Source organism: Ranitomeya variabilis, chromosome 5, assembly GCF_051348905.1.
Source record: "Ranitomeya variabilis isolate aRanVar5 chromosome 5, aRanVar5.hap1, whole genome shotgun sequence".
NCBI lineage: Eukaryota > Metazoa > Chordata > Amphibia > Anura > Dendrobatidae > Ranitomeya > Ranitomeya variabilis.
This window is the reverse complement of record NC_135236.1, coordinates 69,729,547-69,751,208: the sequence shown is the minus strand read 5'-3', so window position 1 is coordinate 69,751,208 and position 21,662 is coordinate 69,729,547. Positions and strand designations below refer to the sequence as shown.

The following is a 21,662-nucleotide window of genomic DNA, read 5'->3' as shown; positions in this document are numbered from 1 at the left end:
GGCCGTGGTGCCAGGTCGGTACTCGGTTGGCGCTCTCGGCTTTTGGGCAAGACCCGTGGATTTTAGAACTCTCGCACTTTTCTTATTATTCGATGCATCTCATTGATTCCGTCTCTTGGTCTCGCCTCCCCTCTCCATCTCTCACCTCCCTCGTTCTCTCTCTCTGTATTTGCTGTTACCCTCCTACTCACTATTTTCCTGCTCTCGCTCTCCCTCGCCCCTTTTTCCTTCCTCTCATTCCTTCGCACTCTCATTCCTCAGCGAGATACCTGCACATTTCCCAGGTAGGTCACATCTGCCAAATCTTTATTCCCGTCTACGGTAATTCCATAGATGCCACCTTGCACAATGCCCTATGGGGAGGGCGCCAGTGCCCATCGTTCCCTGATCACCGCACCTTGCACCTGAACTTTTTGTACTTGTACAAAGCTCTGCAGGGGGGTGTGACTTGCCCTATGAGGGGTCTGCCGATTCTTTGCATACCATGTATTGTCCTGTACATCCTAGACGCAGCACTTACTATTAATTGGATGCTTGTCTGCAATCTGCTCCGTCATGACACTGAGGATTGGCGTTGCAATGCTCTGCATCTTACCCAACGTATGTGCAATGCTCTGCATCCTACCTAACATACGTGCAATGCTCTGCGACACGGGTGCATTTAGAATTTCCCATGACTATTCTGTATCTTTAACATCTGACTCGGGGAGGGAAGCTGTGCAATGCTCTGCAGGCGTTACGTAAGATAATGATGCTCTGCAGCATGTGCGATGCTCTGCACAGCATGTGATTTTTCTGCACAGCCTGTGACGCACTGCTCAGTGAGCTCATTCCCAGGTTCTGAGGCATCTCGGGGTTAAGTTGAACAGGTCCCCGGGGATATAATCTTGCACTCTGGGATAATAGTCGGGAGAGGGAGGATTTGATCAATTTCACCCTAAGGAATTTGCAATCATTTACATTGTGGGCACTATGGATGGATGAGATGCAGGTGCGCCCACAATGCATCTGTATCCCATTTTTTGGGGGGGGACATAAGCTTGAAAAGTAGGGGGGTTGCAAGGTAAAATCTAGGCCAGCTGTGAAGATTTTCCCTTGTGGGAGGCTTGTAAGCAGAGATAGAACGATTAATGTAAAGCACCCTCCTACAGGTCGTGCGGCTGTTGTAACCAGACGTCAAGAACAGGGGCAGTAATATCCCAAATGTCTGTTATGTTTTATTTTGACCCTGTGTCCATTTCCAGTGGGTACGGAAAGTATTCAGGCCCCTTTAAATTTTTCACTCTTTGTTTCATTGCAGCTTATTGGTAAATTCAAAAAAGTTAATTTTTATCTCATTAATGTACACTCTGCACCCCATCTTTACTGAAAAAAAAGACAGAAATGTAGAAATTTTTGCAAATTTATTAAAAAAGCAAAACAAATATCACATGGTCATAAGTATTCAGACCCTTGCTCGGACACTCTTTAGGTCACATGCTGTCCATTTCCTTGTGATCCTCCTTGAGATGGTTCTACTCCTTCATTGGAGTCCAGCTGTGTTTAATTAAACTGATAGGACTTGATTTGGAAAGGCGCACACCTGTCTGTATAAGACCTCACAGCTCACAGTGCATGTCAGACCAAATGAGAATCATGAGGTCAAAGGAACTGGCCAAGGAGCTCAGAGGCAGAATTGTGAGAAGGCACAGATCTGGCCAAGGTTACAACAGAATTTCTGCAGTACTCAAGATTCCTAAGAGCACAGTGGCCTCCATAATCCTTAAAGGGAATCTGTCACCTACTTTTTCATATATAAGCTGCAGCCACCGCCATCAACGGCTTATCTACAGCATTCTGTAATGCTGTAGATAAGCCCCCCCCCCCCCCCGATGTAACCTGAAAGATAAGAAAAAAAATTTAGATTGTACTCACCCAGAGGTGGTCCGGGTCCGATGGGCGTCGCGGTCCGGGTCCGGCGCCTCCCATCCTCATGCGATGACGTCCTCTTCCTTGCTTCCTGTCGTGGCTCCTGCGCAGGCATAATTCTCTGCCCTGTTGAGGGCAGCGCAAAGTACTGCAGTGCACAGGTGCCAGGAAAGGTCCGAGAAGCCCAGCGCCTGCGCACTGCAGTACTTTGCGTTGCCCTCAACAGGGCAGATAAAGTATGCTTTCGCAAGAGCAGCGACAGGAAGCAAGGAAGAGGACATCATTGCATGAAGATGGGAGGCGCCGGACCCGGACCACGACGCCTATCGGACCGCCCCCCCCCCCAGGTGAGTATAATATAACTTGTTTTTCTTACCTTTCAGGTTACATTGGGGGGGCTTATCTACAGCATCACATAATGCTGTAGATAAGCCCCTGATGGCGGTGGCTGCAGCTTATATATGAAACAGTAGACAGATTCCCTTCAAATGGAAGAAGTTTGGGACCACCAGAAGTCTTCCAAAGACCTGGCCGTCCTGCCAATCTGAGCAATCGTGGGAGAAGAGCCTTGGGTGAGAGAGGTAAAAAAGAACCCCAAGATCACTGTGGCCGAGCTCCAGAGATACAGTAGGGAGATGGGAGAAAGTTCCACAAAGTCAACTATCACTGCAGTCCTCCACCAGTCAGGACTTTATGGCAGAGTGACCCGATGGAAGCCTCTCCTCAGTGCAAGACATATGAAAGCCCGCATAGAGTTTGTTGAAAAACACATGAAGGACTCCCAGACTATGAGAAATAAGATTCTCTGGTCTGATGAGATGAAGATAGACCTTTTTGGTGATAATTGTAAGCGGCAGGGCCTTGTCTGCTGTGTTAACAGAATCAGTGTTCTCAAGACACTCATACTATTAAGAGTTGTGACGGAGCACAAAGTCACTAACTAAGTCATTTACCCCAGCAGGCCACAGGAATAATTAGAACTATTGGTCTTGTAGAAAATCTTCCTTTCCTCCATCCAGGGTCACATTAGTAATATATCCCATCAGGTTCATGGGGAAGGGGACAACATGGGCCTGTGTGATTTCAAATGCCAGGACTAAATGTCAGCCCCAGTCCGTACCTGGTAAGTGGTATGTGTGGAGAGAACCATGCACTGCTCATCACCTGCCCAATACAATTCCAACAGTAAAACATGGTGGTGTCAGCATCATGCTATGGGGGTGTTTTTCAGCTGCAAGGACAGGACAACTGGTTGTCATTGAAGGAAACATGAATGCGGCCAAGTACAGAGATATCCTGAATGAAAACCTCTTCAAGAGTGCTCTGGACCCCAGACTTGGCCGAAGGTTCACCTTTCATCAAGACAATGACCCTAAGCACAAAATAAAGGAGTGGCTTCAGAACAACTCTGTGACCATTCTTGACTGGCCCAGCCAGAGCCCTGACCTAAACCCAGTTGAACATCTCTGGAGAGACCTGAAAATGGCTGTCCTCGAACGTTCACCATCCAACCTGACAGAACTGGAGAGGATCTGCAAGGAAGAATGGCAGAGGATCCCCAAATCCAGGTGTGAAAAACTTGTTGCATTATTTCCAAGAAGACTCATGGCTGTACTAGCTCAAAAGGTGCTTCTACTCAATACTGAGCAAAGGGTCTGAATACTTATGACCAGTAGCGTAGCTACCGGGGGGGGGCAGAGGGTGCGAGTGCACGGGCCCGGAGTCCAGAGGGGGCCCACCCAGAGCTACGATACAGTTACATTCTGCGGCAGAGCAGGAAGAATCGGTCTCCCTGCTCTGCCGCCCGGCTGCTATGGGCCCCTGAGCAGGCGGGGGGCCCCGGTGCCAGCAGTGGGCCCCCCCACCCATCACCGCAAGGTCAGCTGTATCGGCATGTAGCCCATCACCCCCCTGTCAGTGTCTGACGTCGCCGACACTGACCGTGGGCGCAGTGACGTCACCACCCGGCGCCCGCTGTCAGAAAATGAGCGGGAGCTCGGAGCACCACTAGAACAAGGATGAAGAGAGGTATTTATTGTTTTTTATGGGGGCTGCCTTATACTACAGGGTCTGCCTATGGGGGTACTGTCTTATACTACATGGTCTGCGTATGGGGGTACTGTCTTATACTACAGGGTCTGCCTATAGGGGTACTGTCTTATACTTACAGGGTCTGCCTATAGGGGTACTGTCTTATACTACAGGATCTGCCTATGGGGTACTGTCTTATACTACAGAGTCTGCCTATGGGGGTGCTGCCTTATACTATAGGGTCTGCCTATGGGGTGATGCCTTATACTACAGGGTCTGCCTATGGGGTGCTGCCTTATACTACAGGGTCTGCCTATGGGGGTACTGTCTTATACTTACAGGGTCTGCCTATAGGGGTACTGTTATACTACAGGATCTGCCTATGGGGTACTGTCATACTACAGAGTCTGCCTATGGGGGTGCTGCCTTATACTATAGGGTCTGCCTATGGGGTGATGCCTTATACTACAGGGTCTGCCTATGGGGTGCTGCCTTATACTACAGGGTCTGCCTATGGGGGTACTGTCTTATACTTACAGGGTCTGCCTATAGGGGTACTGTCTTATACTACAGGATCTGCCTATGGGGGTACTGTCTTATATTTATAGGGTCTGCCTATAGGGGTAATGTCTTATACTACAGGGTCTGCCTATGGGGTGCTGCCTTATACTACAGGGTCTGCCTATGGGGTTCTGCCTTATACTACAGGGTCTGCCTATGGGGTGCTACCTTATACTACAGGGTCTGCCTATGGGGTGCTACCTTATACTACAGGGTCTGCCTATGGGGTGCTACCTTATACTACAGGGTCTGCCTATGGGGTGCTGCCTTATACTACAGGGTCTGCCCATGGGGTGCTACCTTACACTACAGGGTCTGCCTATGGGGTGCTGTCATACTACAGAGTCTACCTATGGGTGCTGCCTTGTGGTATAGAGTCTGCCTATGGGGAGTGCATTATACTATTTTGAGGACTATCTGATGCATTATACTATATGGAGGCCATCGTACAGTGTGGAGATTACAGTATAGGGGCCATCATACAGTGCTGGAGCCATCAAACAGTTTGGAGGCTACTAAGGGGTCAGTTTACTGTGTGGGGGGTACTATACAGTGAGGGGGCATTATACGGTGTATACGAGAGCATCATACTGTGTATAAGTGAGCTGTACAGGGGGGAGCCTCGGGACATTATTAAATGTAAAATGGGCACTTATTGTTATAGGAGAACTCAGGTTACTGTGACTGTCAAAGGGGCACACATGGCAATATTACTTTCTAGGGGGCAAAATGTGGGCTCCGTTTTCTAGGGCACTTGCACCTGGCATTACTATATTATAGAGGGGTGCTTTAGAATTTAGAGGGCACAGAGAATCACACAGAAGGTGCAGTAATAGGGACACATAGGGCAGCAGCGGCTCAGTATTGGGGTATCAGGTGCAGCAATAGGGACACATACGGCAGCAGCGGCTCAGTATTGGGGTATCAGGTGGAATAATAGGACACATACGGCAGCAGCGGCTCAGTATTGGGGTATCAGGTGCAGTAATAGGGACACATACGGCAGCAGCGGCTCAGTATTGGGGTATCAGGGGCAGTAATAGGGACACATATGGCAGCAGTGGCTCAGTATTTGGGTATCAGGGGCAGTAATAGGGACACATACGGCAGCAGCGGCTCAGTATTGGGGTATCAGGTACAGTAATAGGGACACATACGGCAGCAGTGGCTCAGTATTTGGGTATCAGGGGCAGTAATAGGGACACATACGGCAGAAGCAGCTCAGTATTGGGGTATCAGGTGCAGTAATAGGGACACATACGGCAGCAGTGGCTCAGTATTGGGGTATCAGGGGCAGTAATAGGGACACATACGGCAGCAGCGGCTCAGTATTGGGGTATCAGGAGCAGTAATAGGGACACATACAGCAGCAGAGGCTCAGTATTGGGGTATCAGGTGCAGTAATAGGGACACATACGGCAGCAGCGGCTCAGTATTGGGATATCAGGTGCAGTAATAGGGACACATACGGCAGCAGCGGCTCAGTATTGAGGTATCAGGGGCAGTAATAGGGACACATACGGCAGCAGCGGCTCAGTATTGGGGTATCAGGAGCAGTAATAGGGACACATACAGCAGCAGAGGCTCAGTATTGGGGTATCAGGTGCAGTAATAGGGACACATACGGCAGCAGCGGCTCAGTATTGGGGTATCAGGGGCAGTAATAGGGACACATACGGCAGCAGCGGCTCAGTATTGGGGTATCAGGGGCAGTAATAAGGACACATACAGCAGCAGCGGCTCAGTATTGGGGTATCAGGTGCAGTAATAGGGACACATATGGCAGCAGCGGCTCAGTATTGGGGTATCAGGTGCAGTAATAGGGTCACATACGGCAGCAGCGGCTCAGTATTGGGGTATCAGGTGCAGTAATAGGGACACATACGGCAGCAGCGGCTCAGTATTGGGGTATCAGGTGCAGTAATAGGGACATACGGCAGCAGCGGCTCAGTATTGGGGTATCAGGTGCAGTAATAGGGACACATACGGCAGCAGCTTCTCAGTATTGGGGTATCAGGTGCAGTAATAGGGACACATACGGCAGCAGCGGCTCAGTATTGGGGTATCAGGTGCAGTAATAGGGACACATACGGCAGCAGCGGCTCAGTATTGGGGTATCAGGTGCAGTAATAGGGACACATACGGCAGCAGCGGCTCAGTATTGAGGTATCAGGGGCAGTAATAAGGACACATACAGCAGCAGCGGCTCAGTATTGGGGTATCAGGTGCAGTAATAGGGACACATATGGCAGCAGCGGCTCAGTATTGGGGTATCAGGTGCAGTAATAGGGACACATACGGCAGCAGAGGCTCAGTATTGGGGTATCAGGTGCAGTAATAGGGACACATATGGCAGCAGTGGCTCAGTATTGGGGTATCAGGGGCAGTAATAGGGACACATACGGCAGCAGCGGCTCAGTATTGGGGTATCAGGTGCAGTAATAGGGACACATATGGCAGCAGTGGCTCAGTATTGGGGTATCAGGGGCAGTAATAGGGACACATACGGCAGGAGAGGCTCAGTATAGGGATGTGACCAATCAGCGAAGCGTGGTTTAAATCCCGCGCCAATTCGCGTCCGGACTGCGCCTGTCGCTGATTGGTCTTGGGTGTCTGGCACGACCAGTCAGCGATGCGGGATTTCCGTTACAGACAAACAGACAGAATTAGACGATTATATAGTAGATTATCTTCAGTAACAGCGCGGTTATCTGCTGAGGTTCTCCTCCACTATTAGGGCGCCCAGTTGTAATCAAGGTTACCTGGTTAGGGGCCCACTCAGAATTTTCGCTCCCCTGAACCAGAACCCTAGCTACGCCTCTGCTTATGACCATGTTATATTTCAGTTTTTCTTTTTTAATAAGTTTGCAAAAATTACTATAGTTCTGTTTTTTTTCAGTCGAGATGGGGCACAGAGTGTACATTAATGAGAAAAAAATGAACTTTTTTGAATTTACCAAATGGCTGCAATGAAACAAAGAGTGAAAAATGTAAAGGGGTCTGATTACTTTCCGCATCCACTGTACATAAGTGTAATAACGGACATTACAGCCCGGATTCATCATGGAATTTGCACTTTTTGTGTATACTTTGCGTGTTTTGCACCTTTTTTTGTTGTTTGCACCCAATTCATGATTCAATTTGTGCCTTTTTGTAAGTCTTTTTTTTTTTAGGCACTCCCCTTTTTTTCCTTTGTTTTGTGGTCAGAGTTTTTCGGCTGATTGGGATATGTTTAGCAGTGCAAGATTAGCTCCCCTGAAATAAATAAATGGGACTGATCTGCAATACCACACAAACACGAGAGGCGCTTTTTTATATATAAAGAAAGCAGCCATGTTTTTCTAATCCTGGACAACCCTCTTAAAAGAAACAGGGACTATCCCTCTATAAAGGCATCCAGCAGACATGGACACAAGATCTGTAGTCACATTTATCCCCGTCTGTTCCTCCCCATATTCCACCCTCTTTTAGACAACACTAAAGGACCTGAGAAGTTGTCTCCTTGGGGCCTTATATCGGAGGGCTTCTCCTTGGCCGCCCTGTCCTTGCTTACGACATGGAGAGGATCTTTGGTTGCTGAAGATTTTATGCTCAGCTAAGTCAGGGATCTTGAAGGTTAAGGAGCCACAAAAGGCATCTTAGGTGTCCATATTTTTCCTACTAGGTCATTGTTACCAGTCTGGTGGAAATCAGAAGAATAAAGTGTAATGGCGGTGCCCAATGCTGAAGCTCAGCCCCATTCACTTGAACGGGGCTTGAGCAAAAATCTACTGCAATACCACACCCAGCCACTACTAAAGGCATGGCGCTGTGCCTGGTAAACATTGAAAGGTAGCTGGGGCTCACTGAATCACAATGGATCCAACAGAGTCAGCTGATCATGGGTCTGTCCGGCCCCCAATGATCATATATTGATGGCCTACTCTAATGATTTTTAAAGTCTCAGTCGGTATCTGTAGATGTGTCCATTTGCCTCCAATTGGAAAGTAAGCATTTAGGAACGCCCCTTTAAAGGGGTTATGCCATGAACAAAAGTATGTTTTAATCAATAGATCTTGGAATAATAATAAGCTCCACAATTGGATGTGTTTAAATAAAATGTTCCTGTGCTGAGATAATCTCATAAATGTGCCCATGTGTAATGGCTGTGTCTGACCATGCAGGAACAGGTCGGATATACCACAGCTCCTGGGCAAGGAGGGGGGAACAAACGAAAGTGTACAGACATTACAGCAGGGGATCACAGCTGATTCTTTTTGTGAGTAAAACATTTCATTACAATATTTTACCTCAAAGAAAGAATCAGCTGTGATCCCGTGCTGTAATGTCTGGGTAGCTTTTTTTCTTCCTCCCCTGCCCAGGAGCTGTGGTATAGTTGCCCTTTTCCTGCATGGTCGAACACAAATATTACATGGGGACACATTTATATGATTATCTCGTGACAGGAACATTTTTTTTAAACACATCCAATTGTGGAGTTCATTTGTATTCCAAGATCTGTTGATTAAAATCTACTTTTGTTCTTGGCACAGCCACCCCTTTAAATGATCGTTAAAAAAACACACATCATCATTGAGGGTCAAGAGCTTCTAAGTTAAGTCTGTGATGGTCACCCATGTAAAAACCCCTTTCCTAAAACTTCTACCTCCTCCCGTATAGGTCAGTCATGGATCCCCCTCTCACTGCGCCTCATGGGATTCAGATCAGTGACATAAGCTGCGACTCGTTCCGCGTGTCCTGGGTGATGCCACCGCACGATGCCAGGCGGGTCACCCACTACTTCATAGACCTCAATAAGACAGGAGGGCAGAAGGAGAACAAGTTCAAGCACCGGGTAAGCCGCGCCGTAGCCCATATTCCAAGTCCACGATCAGACATGTCTTACTGTGAATCACTAAACCTGTCCTATCGCCCTCCGCAAAGGATGTGCCGACAAAACTGGTGGCAAAAGCTGTGGTGCTGCCCATGACGGTGCGAGGTCACTGGTTCCTGAGCCCCCGGACAGAGTATACCCTGGCTGTACAGACGGCGATGAAGCGCAGTGACGGGGAATACACCGTGTCCGGCTGGAGCGAGACGCTCCGCTTCTGTACAGGAGGTGAGGAATTAATCATCTGGTGGAAACATGGTCCATTGGACTGCGGAGCGCAGCGCTCTGCTAGTTCACACAGACTGACTACAGTGGGGGCATGTGCACTTCTGCTCCATTCTGGGCCGGACTGATAGGCCCCTTTCTCAGGGATTCAGAACCCCAATGTAGGGATTCCTGCGGGTCCCAGCAATCAGCAACTTATCCTCCATCTCTTGGATAGGGGGATGACTTAATATTTTTGGGAACAACCCTTTAAACCCATTTAGGACTGATTAAAGAGAATCTGTCACCAGGTTTTTGCTACCTAATCTTAGAGCAGCATAATGTAGAGACAGAGCCCTTTATTCCAGTGATGTGTCATTTACTGGGCTGAAGTTTTGATAATCTCCTGCTGATAAAACAGTGATTTTATCACTAGAGGGCTAATAAACCTGCTGCCAGCTATTTCTCCATATTCATGAGCTCTGGGTAACCCCACCTCCACCACTGATTGGCTGCTTTCTGGGGAAATCTGGCAGTAAGGGCTTATTCAGACTTTCAGTTTTTGTGTACGGTAGTATCATGTTTTAGCACTCGCACCTATGATAGTGAATAGGACCATTCTCCCATCTCTCATCTTTCATGGAATGTATGTTCCGCACAAAATTATGCGTGATTTTCACCCAAGTGTCGGATCAGAACCAGTAATGCAAGTCTATGGGTCAGAGGAAAAAAAAAAAAAAAAAAACAGACAGGGAAGATAAGTTTTTTTTTTGTTTGTTTTTTTTGTTTACATCCCTTTTTACAGCAGACTTATGAAGAAGAATCGCACAAAGCATTATCTGATCTACATGACCTTCCTGTCTTCATTACAGATTACGCCATGGAGCAGGTGAAACAATTACAAGAGAAAGCTGAAGGGATCGCGGGACGGATGTTGTCATTACAGGTCTTCTATCGGAACCAGACAGCAGAATATTTCCAGCATGTCAGGTATGTCTGACCTTGTTGTAGAGCCTGTGCAGCTCCTTCACGTAGCTGGCTGCCCTGCTGCTTGTGACAGCTCTCATTCTCTCCCCGTGTAATAAGTACCAGTGGAGTCGGAGAGGATGGCGTAAGAATCTGAACACTGATCACAGTGTGGAAAGGAGGCAAAGTATCCAAGTCTTCAGGGAGGGCAGATAATAGATGCTACATTGTATCAAAGTGAGGAAAGACTGCAAAGCACACAAGGCAGGGAAAAGACATGAATCACACAGGATTTGCTTCAATATTCGGAAAAAGGAGCCTGCAGCAGACACTGCAGAAAAGAGGGGAATCACACACTCCTCTACATGCGTCCACAACAAAGGAGAAGTCTGTTATGGTCTGTAAGAGGGGAATGCTGTGCAGGAATGAAGCTGTGCAGGAATGAGGCTGTGCAGGAATGAGGCTGTGCAGGAATGAGGCTGTGCAGGAATGAGGCTGTGCAGGAATGAGGCTGTGCAGGAATGAGGCTGTGCAGGAATGAGGCTGTGATGCTGCTTCAGATTAGTGATGAAAGGAGATCATTATTTTTTACCCTAGGAAGTTTAATGTTCCCTATGTGGACTAAAAGCAACAACAAAAAAGAAGGTTTAAAAGATATTGAAATAAAATGTAAAAACTAAAATCACCCCTCTTTTCCCAATCTGAAAAGAAGAAAAAAGCATATTTGATTTTGCCGCACTTATAGTCAGACCTTCCAAAATATAAAATTAATAAGCCTGTACGATAAAAAGGTGTAAAAAATTTGAACTACTGAAACTATGTTGTTTTTTTTAATCAAAACATATGCAGGCAAAAATAATACCAATAAAACAATTGCCATTCAAAAAGTTTTTACAACTGCATCAATCGAAAGAAAAAAAAAAGTTACAGATCTCAGAAAACAGCTACACTAGTTCTTGATTTTAATAAAAAAAATTAAGAACTAAAATAGTAAAGAAAAACTACACTCTTCAACAATAAAATTACACCAAGAAGGAAAACTTGTGGAATTATGGAAAAAATCACAGGATGTATAGACATAATACTGCCCTGCAAATGTTTTGAAAATATTGCCATATTTTCATCATCTCAATTTATTGAGTATGAGCACCATGTGCAGAAATCACCACACTTACAGCCTCGGCTGCTATCAATGAGGTTATTTATGGTTGTCTGAGGAATGTTCTGAATGCACTTAGGCAAATCATCAAAATACGCTGCTGGCAACTACTTTGTAATTGCCGACCAATGACGTCCCAGATGTGCTCGATGGGAGACAAGTGTGGAGACGCTGCAGGCCATATCTTCAACGTGTTCCAGGAGCTGTTTTGCCCGGAAAGCAGATAACAAAAACAGGCAAGCACATATAAAATTGAATTTGAAAAGGCGCAAATAGAATAATGAATGAACTAAGTGCAAAAAAGTCACAAAATTAGGGGGAAAAAAAAAAAAAAAAGAAGAGGTGCAAAGTAAATGAATTTGAGACTTTTTTTTCCCCACCAGGCATTTTTCAAACTTCTCTTCAGAAAAAAAAAGCTAAAATAAAAAAAAAAGCTAAAATAAAAAAAAAAAAGTGGATTTTCCATTGAAATGAAGTGAAACAGAGTTTTTCCAAGAATTCTTGAAATCATTTTGGAGAAGGATTTTGGGTGAGATTCCACTTCAAACAACTCCTAAAAAATAACCTCTGTTCACATAGCTTTAACATGCTACCATGGCCTAGTCTCTAGACTCGTTTCCTATCACGCAGATCTGGGATGTCATTGTTCGGCAATTACGCAGGAGCTGCCAGCAGCAGATCTTGATGATTTGTGCCCAAGTGCATTCAGTGTGGCAGAACATTCCTCACACAACCATTAATAGCCTCACAAGACGTTTAAGAGCGGGGATTTCTGCACATAGCGCTCATACTCTATACTGAATGAATCCAGACATTTTTTAAATGTTTCCATTTTGCAGATCAGTGACATGCCTATCCTTCCTGTGAATTCCATAACTCCAAGAATTTTTTCTTCTTGGAGTTGCATATGCAAATTGTCTCTTCAGAGAGGAAGAGGACTAGAACTCTAGCGCCACCTAATGGAAGCAACGTTCCTAAAAGTCAATATTGACGGTTTATCGAGCCTTGCAGTATGACTTAGCATAAAAGCCAAATCAGAATCTCAATTTGCAGACAGTGTTTCGGGGGGTTTGCCCTTCATCAGTGCAAAGTAAGAGATCTGATTTGGTTAGGTGAGAGGCTGTGGACTGAGGTCTAAGGGTAACGTTTCTCCTTGTGGAGAGCCCATATCTAATTTCTCAGAGGAACATGCATGGCTTATAAGTCTCCTCACGCTAACATTCCTTCTTGGTGTTGAAATTTCAGTGTATACGAGTCTGGTATGATTGTAATCGTCCTGACCTGCAGAATTGTTGCCAGGTCAAAACACACACTGTATAAATGAGAAAACTCAAAAAACACAAGTCCAAAAATGAAAATTTGAGTGCAGCACTAATTCTATTGGCAGCTTGCATTATATTTGGCAATTTTGTCGCCTCCTCCTCCTAATAAATGCTGTATATTTAGATTATTTTTTTTCTCATTTTAGCAAAGGGTGAGGTTTATATTACCCATTACTAGTTAGAGGAGTAGAATCATTTTTGGACATTACCGTACATATTTTGATGACTATCTTTTACCCCTTTTTGTGTAATTTGGACAGGGACAAGTGGGGAGGCCTTATGCTTCCAGCCCTGAAAGACCAGAGCGGAAGTCATGGATCACCGATCAGCGGCACACTCCATGGTATCTTTTTCAGTTGCAACACAGAATTCAACACAGGTCTGCCCCCGCATGACTCGCCCTATGGGAGATGGAGGGTGACGATTCCAGCCGGGTATCTCTTCAACGAAAACACGCACCTGTACTTTGCCGACTTCTACTGCATGTACAGTGCCTACCACTATGTGGTCCTAGTACTGGCTCCTCGAGGGTCTCAAGGCGATGCCTTCTGCAGTGCCCGTCTGCCATTGCTGGACCCACAGAACAACCCTTTCCTGACCCGGGGTGAGCAGGGAACTTACTGGCACGCACAAGATCTTCTGCTGGAGATAGTCTACACGGAACCAGTGCCGATGGGCATGGGGCAACTGTCCGAGATCAAAGGGCATCAGCTGATGAGTCTTTCTACGGCCGACGCCAAGAAAGATCCCAGCTGTAAGGTGTGCAATATCTTTGGTGGGCGCTAGGGAGCCAAGCGTAGTAGTTTAGTGTTCGTCAAGTTAAAGGGATTTGTTTGTGCGGCTTATGGTGTTGAAAGTGTAATTAGTGCATTTCCAAAACCAGTCCCCACAGAAATACTAGTCCTAAAATTGTGGGAACCGAGTAGCGTAGCATCTCCAACTACTTCTAGGAGAAACGAGCTAGAAGATGAAACTAGATGCTTCTACAGAGGAGAAAACCAAGGTTCTTGGAAAGTTATGGATGGCATAGGGGTATTCATTATTTTGGTACAATGAGACATGGCGGTAAAAATCATGGGCCTCACGTTTCCAAAAAGTCTTAATAAGTAATGCTCACTGGAAACAATTGGGGTTGGGCATTCAGGTTCTGTAGGAGAGCAGGGCACGGATTGTAGCGGGAAATGAAGGAACGTCGGGCACAATTTGCTATGGGAGGCGCATTGTTGTCATTCATTAGGCTCGTGCCTCAGGGAAGAAACTGTATAATAGTTAAAGGGATTAAAAATATAAAATATGGCCGTTCTGTTCCTAAACCAGCGCTACTCCTATTCACAGGTTGTGCAGCTCAGCCCTATTGCAGTTAATGGGGCTGGATTGCAATATCACTCTCAACCTGTTAACACTCATGGCGCAAAATGATTTTTTTTTTATATTAATCTCCTTGATACACAAATCACATAAACGACCCCCTATTTAGAGCCATGTATTGATTGCCATGTGTAGACGTCCAGCACAGCCATTCATGTCCCCATGTTAACGCGATATTGATAATTCTCATCTATAAATGTATTTACATACAATCACCTACACGAGTTATAGTGGTCATACTTTTCTGGTCATGTACTTTTTTTTTCCATGTATTCCATGAATGTGCATATTCTTATGTGTGTGCGCAACTTCGGCTATAATGTTGCCTATACTCAACTATATTCATAAAATGTATTGTTTGATTTAAGGACAAAAGTTCTGTATTTCTATTAAAACTTTGTGATGGAAAAAGATGGGAGTTGTCTTTTTTTTTATATTCAGCGCATTAAATATTTTTTTTTCCCTAATTAAATTTTCATTTCCATATTAAAAAAAAAAAAGTTTAGAATTGGTTAATGGAGGTCAGATACAATTGCTTCACACCATTTAATTTCACATGGATTTTGTGCCAAATTCCACATAAAAATAAATAAATAAAATAAACACGCTTCAATTCCACTTGCATGAAGGATTCCTTTTGCTTAAGGTTAAAATCATCAATTTAGCCCATATGCCTCTTTTTTTCCTTCTACACATGGTTTAAAAAAAAGCATTATGTCAATTCTTTGAAGAGTTTCCTGTGCAAAAACCAAAAAAGAAAACCTGAAAACACAACTTAATTGTATGCACTTATTGAGCCTAATAATACCCAGAGAAAAAAGGAGTACTATATCCAAAAATCTAAAAAAAATCTACAAATTTTATTGAATAATCATATAGTAACACATCAAATAAATATAAAACACATGTAAATGCAGAGGGAACAGATATAAATCGGCCACAGGTATCCCAGCATAAATGTCACAGAGCAATAAAGGGCCTAGTGCTTATGTTAACATGGGAAGCATTTCAAGGTGCGGTCCTTGAAAAAGAGCAGCGAAACGCGCGTCGGTGGCGGTGGGACACGGGTCCACCTCTGCAATATATGATGGGTAAGCACATCTAAGTTTTGATATGTATTATGAGTCTGCTACTGAGCCGAAAACATGGATCTGATTAACTAGATTTACTGTTTGGCACACTTTGAATGCTTCCCATGTTAATATTAGCACTAGGGCCTTTATTGTTCTGTGACATTTATGCTGGGATACCTGTGGCCGATTTGTATCTGATCCCTCTGCATTTACATGTTTTTTATATTCATTTGATGTTTTACTATATGATTATTCAATAAAATTTGTATATTTTTTTTTTATATTTTTGGACATAGTACTCCTTTTTTCTCTGGGTATTATTACGCTTAGGGCTCTTTTCCGTTTGCGAGAAACACATCAGTGTCTCGCATGTAAAAACCAAGTTCTGGCGCCGGCACTTTAGAGCGGAGCGTGCAGCTCCATGTGTTGCTATGCGGCCGCATGCTCCGCTCTGGAGTGACGGCGCCAGAACTTGGTTTTCACATGCGAGACACGGACGTGTTTCTCGCAAATGGAAAAGAGCCCTTAGGAGTGTCCTCTTGAAGGAGGTAGTCGAAGATACAAACACTGTGTTATGTATCTTTTTGGCATTCATGTGCCAATAGTGTTCTATTTGGTTTGGATTTATATACTTATTGAGCCTAATTGGACAGCAGCTATAAAGAGGGACATTCACTCTGAAGTATCTGTGCATTACATAGTAAATTGATTTTTATGTGCACCTTGCAATGCTTCATTTTACCTGTGGAGGCACTGCAGAGAAAATTAATACTTGTTGCTTAACAGGTTATTCCCTAAGTCACGAGCTATCGATGGAATAGGAGAGAAGTTGCTCACTGTAGGGCGTCTAACTGGTAAAACCCAAGTGATACTTAGATCGTGGCTCTGGAACCTTGAGATCAGGGCTCTACAACATGGAGTGGAGGTACGTGTGCTCAACCTCCTCTCCATTCATGGTCTGTCAGAGAAAGCGGAGGGCTATCCTCAGCCATTTCCAGCAGCCCCATGGAAATTGAATGGAACAGAGGCTGAACATCTCCATTCCATTTAAGACAGAACTGTGGAGCACTGATCTCTGGATCATTGGGGGCAGGGCCGGACTGGCCATCTGGCAAATGCCAGATGGGCTGGTCCAGTCGTGGGCCGCATTGTCAGCTATGCGAGGGGGAACAGCGAGGGGGAAGGTGCTGGCTTCCATTCTTATGTACATTATGGGGCCCCCTGTCATCAGTGTACTTCCTTGAAGGGGCACCATGCTACAACCAAAATATAAAATAAATGCATTTTTCCATATAATATATAGATTATATACAATCTACTTGGAGTCAAACATGACAATACTATATTTCTGTGCATTTGAAGCTAGAATCCTATCTCCATTGTGTGGAGGACACGGTAGCATTCCAGGAGTCTTCTGCCATGCGCTAAACGAGTCGTGTAGGAGGAGCAGTGAATGTAGAAGTATCACGGTCCCCCGCTAACGAGGCTGCAAGCTTGATGTCAATATCCCTTACGTGAAGTACCAAATGTGAGAACCCACGTACCCTGAGAATACCCCACTAGTGGCTTTGTTTGGCCATGGCTACCAGTCACTTTGTGCATACACACAAAAAAAGTCTGTAGTAAAGTTAAAGCAGTATGCCTCCAATTAGAAATGTAGTATAGTTCTTCTGATTCGCTATGTCGCTTACCCTATGTGCAGGGCATTACAGTAGCTTAGAGAACCCAGGGAGATCTGCCTACCAGTCCGTGCGCTGCGTTCTCTCTTGCTCCGATTTATATGGCCGTCTGACTGCGCCCTAACAGCCTGGTCCAGCGCCCATAAGCCAGAGCCAGCCAAGCATTTGAGGCAAATTGAATACTACATAGTGGCCACACATTCTGGCTAACAGAGCAGGTTCCAAACCCTTGTTACATGAGGTCTGTCCGATAATGGGGCATCAGACAACCTCTTGAAAAGAAATATTGCCCAGTTGTAATACATCTGAACAGTCTTTACTGTAACCGTCACACATTTAGGCCTCATTTATAAAAGCCTGGTTTTGTTGCCTATAGCAACCAATCAGAACAGAGCTTTCATCTTTTAAACTGCTGTGGTACAATAAAAGCTGCTCTGTGATTGGTTGCTATAAACAACAATGCGTTTTCATCAATCTTCCACCTAATGTATTTCACTTACCAAAAAGTAAAAAAAAACAAAAAAACTTGTCCATAGCAACCAGCGCTCTCTCCCACAGCTGCACCGTTTACAGCGATGTTGGTGCCATCATTCCATAAAGTTCTATGGAGAAGTCAGTTCAGGAGAACTTGCCTTAGAATGTGTGTCGGTCTCTCTCGCTCCTCCTCCATAGAATTTTAAAAGCACCAACTGCCCTATATCTCAGTAATGGCTGTGTGGTGCATTATGCTACAGTGGGGGAACTAAGTATTTGATCCCTTGCTTATGTTGTAAGTTTGCTCACTGACAAAGACATGAACCAGTCTGTAATTTTAAGGGTAGGTTAATTTTAACACAGAGTTAGAATATCAAAAATAAAATCCCAAAAAAATCACAGTGCAGTGAGAAATAAGTATTTGATCCCCTACCAACCATTAAGAGTTCTGGCTCCTACAGACCAATTAGACGCTCCTAATCAACTTGTTACCTGCATTAAAGACAGCTGTCTTACATAGTCACCTTTATAAAAGATTACTGTTTACAGACTCAATCAGTCAGACTCTAACCTCTACAACATGGGCAGGACCAAAGAGCTTTGTAAGGATGTCAGGGACAAGATCATAGACCTGCACAAAGCTGGAATGGGCTACAAAATCATATGACGCTGGGTGAGGAGACAACTGTTGGTGCAATAGTAAGAAAATGGAAGAAATACAAAATGACGGTCAATCGACATCGATCTGGGGCACCATGCAAAATCTCACCTCGTGGGGTATCCTTTATCATGAGGAAGGTGAGAGATCAGCCTAAAACTACACGGGGGAGGGGGGAATTTGTTAATGATCTCAAGGCAGCTGGGACCACAGTCACCAAGAAAACCATTGGTAACGAATTACATCGTAAAGGATTAAAATCCTGCAGTGCCTTCAAGGTCCTCCTGCTCGAGAAGGCACATGTGCAGGCCCATCTGAAGTTTGCCAATGAACTCCTGGATGATTCTGTGAGTGATTGGGAGAAGGTGCTGTGGTCAGATGAGACAAAAATTGAGTTATTTGCGAGTTGAGTTAATGCCAGTGTTTGGAGAAAGAGAAATGCTGCCTGTGACCCAAAGAACACCGTCCCCACTGTCAAGCATGGAGGTGGAAACATTATGTTTTGGGGGTGTTTATCTGGTAAGGGCACAGGACAACATCACCGAATAGATGGGAGAATGGATGGAGCCACGTCCTGTAAAATTCTGAGTGACAACCTACTTCTCTCCGCCTGGACATTAACCCCTTAAGCCCCAAGGGTTGTTTGCACGTTAATGACCGGGCCAATTTTTACAATTCTGACCACTGTCCCTTTATGAGGTTATAACTCTGGAACGCTTCAACGGATCCTGATGATTCTGACACTGTTTTCTCAAGACATATTGTTCTTCATGACAGTGGTAAAATTTCACCGATAAGACATGCGTTTATTTGTGAAAAAAATGGAACTTTGGCGCAAAATTTTGAAAATTTCACAATTTTCCAACTTTGAATTTTTATGCCCTTAAATCACAGAGATATATCACACAAAATACTTAAGTAGTAACATTTCCCACATGTCTACTTTACATCAGCACAATTTTGGAACCAACATTTTTTTTTTTATTAGGGAGTTATAAGGGTTAAAAGTTGACCAGCAATTTCTCATTTTTACAACACCATTTTTTTTTTTAGGGACCACATCTCATTTGAAGTCATTTTGAGGGGTCTATATGATAGAAAATACCCAAGTATGACACCATTCTACAAACTGAACCCCTCAAGGTGCTCAAAACCACATTCAAGAAGCTTACTAACCCTTCAGGTGTTTCACAGGAATTTTTGGAATGTTTAAATAAAAATGAACATTTAACCTTTTTTTCCACACAAAATTTACTTCAGCTCCATTTTGATTTATTTTACCAAGGGTAGAAGGAGACAATGGACCCCAAACGTTGTTGCACAATTTGTCCTGAGTACGCTGATACCCCATATGTGGGGGTAAACCACTGTTTGGGTGCATGGCAGAGCTTGGAAGGGAAGGAGCGCTATTTGACTTTTCAATGCAAAATTGACTGGAATTGAGATGGGACGCCATGTTGCGTTTGGAGAGCCCCTGATGTGCTTAAACATTGAAACCCCCCACAAGTGACACCATTTTGGAAAGTAAACCCCCTAAGGAACTTATGTAGATGTGTGGTGAGCACTTTGACCCACCAAGTGCTTCACAGAAGTTTATAATGCAGAGCCGTAAGAATAAAAAAATCATATTTATTCACAAAAATAATCTTTCCGACCCCAATTTTTCATTTTCCCAAGGGTAAGAGAAGAAATTGGACCCCCAAAAGTTGTTGTGCAATTTGTCCTAAGTACGCGGATACCCCATATGTGGGGGTAAACCACTGTTTGGGTGCATGGCAGAGCTCGGAAGGGAAGGAGCACCGTTTGACTTTTCAATGCAACCCTAGCCCTAACCCTAACGGGAAAATGGAAATAAATACTTTTTTTAATTTTATTATTTTTCCCCTAATTAAGGGGGTGATGAAGGGGGGTTTGATTTACTTTTATAGCTTTTTTTTTAGCGGATTTTTATGATTGGCAGCCGTCACAGACTAAAAGATGCTTTTTATTGCAAAAAATAGTTTTTGCGTCTCCACATTTTGAGAGCTATAATTTTTCCATACTTTGGTCCACAGAGTCATGTGAGGTCTTGTTTTTTGCGTGACGAGTTGACGTTTTTATTGGTAACATTTTCGGGCACGTGACATTTTTTGATCGCTTTTTATTTCGATTTTTGTGAGGCAGAATGACCAAAAAGCAGCTATTCATGATTTTTTTATTTTTTATTTGGTTTGGGGGGGGCGTTTATACCATTCCACGTTTGGTAAAATTGACAAAGCAGTTTTATTGTTCCGGTCAGAACGATTACAGCGATACCTCATTTATAATCATTTTTATGTTTTGGCGCTTTTATACGATGAAAACTATTTTATATAAAAAAAATATTTTTGCATCGCTTTATTCTGAGGACTATAACTTTATTTTTTCGCTGATTATGCTGTATAGCGGCTTGTTTTTTGTGGGACAAGATGACATTTTCAGCGGTACCATGGTTATTTATATCTGTCTTTTTGGTCGGCGGTATGATAAAGCGTTGTTTTTTGCCTCTTTTTACCGCGTTCACTGAAGGGGTTAACTAGCGGGACAGTTTTATAGGTGGGGTCGTTACGGACACGGCGATACTAAATATGTGTACTTTTATGTTTTTTTATTATTTAGATAAAGAAATGTATTTTTGGGAACAATATTTTTTTTTTTATTTAGGATTTTTTTTTTTTTTTTACTTTACAACATTGCCCCAGGGGGAGCATCATGTTATAGGGTCAGATCGCTGATCTGACACTCAGCACGGCACTGTGTCAGATCAGCGATCTGACATGCAGAGCTGCAGGCTTACCAGCGCTTGCTCTGAGCAGGCGCTGGTAAGCCACCTCCCTGCAGGACCCGGATGAAGCCCCGTGGAGAAGGTAGGAGACCCTCGGAGCAACACAATCACATCACGTTGCTCCGAGGGTCTCAGGGAAGCACGCAGGAAGCCCCCTCCCTGCGCGATGCTTCCCTATGCCGCCGGAACACTGAGATCATGTTTGATAATGACATTGACATGTTAATGTGCCCGGGGCGGTGTGTGACCGCTCCTGGCAGATAGTGGCGGATGTCAGCTGCGATAGTCATATGATGTACTATCCCGTCACTGAGAATTAAGTCCCAGGTCACCTCGACAAGATAGTGCGTCATATGGGATTAAGGGGTTAAAATTGGGTCGTGGCTGGGTCTTCCAGCAAGACAATGACCCAAAACATACAGCCAAGGCAACAAAGGAGTGGCTCAAAAAGAAGCACATTTAGGTCATGGAGTTGCCTAGCCAGTCTCCAGACCTTAATCCCATAGAAAACTTAGGCAGTCTCCAGACCTTAATCCTATAGAAAACTTATGGAGGGAGTTGAAGCTCCGAGTTGCCAAGTGACAGC

The 21,662-nt window shown here is 44.5% G+C and overlaps 1 protein-coding gene across 1 annotated transcript; it reads left to right on the top strand.

Annotated features, from left to right (window-relative positions):
* Positions 1-14,802, top strand: PHYHIP (phytanoyl-CoA 2-hydroxylase interacting protein). The gene is made up of 5 exons (XM_077262147.1): positions 1-284; positions 9,160-9,334; positions 9,424-9,598; positions 10,447-10,564; positions 13,282-14,802. Exons 2-5 carry the CDS (start codon positions 9,167-9,169, stop codon positions 13,805-13,807), a joined length of 987 nt encoding a protein of 328 aa, XP_077118262.1. The 5' UTR covers positions 1-284; positions 9,160-9,166; the 3' UTR covers positions 13,808-14,802.
* Positions 14,803-21,662: the final 6,860 nt, after the last annotated feature.

Bases quoted from the DNA above. Each gene is read 5' to 3' on its own strand.
- PHYHIP (XM_077262147.1), top strand. From the start codon at position 9,167: ATGGATCCCCCTCTCACTGCGCCTCATGGGATTCAGATCAGTGACATA. The intron at 9,335-9,423 runs GTAAGCCGCGCC...CCCTCCGCAAAG, and splicing joins AGAACAAGTTCAAGCACCGG to GATGTGCCGACAAAACTGGT. The intron at 10,565-13,281 runs GTATGTCTGACC...TAATTTGGACAG, and splicing joins GAATATTTCCAGCATGTCAG to GGACAAGTGGGGAGGCCTTA.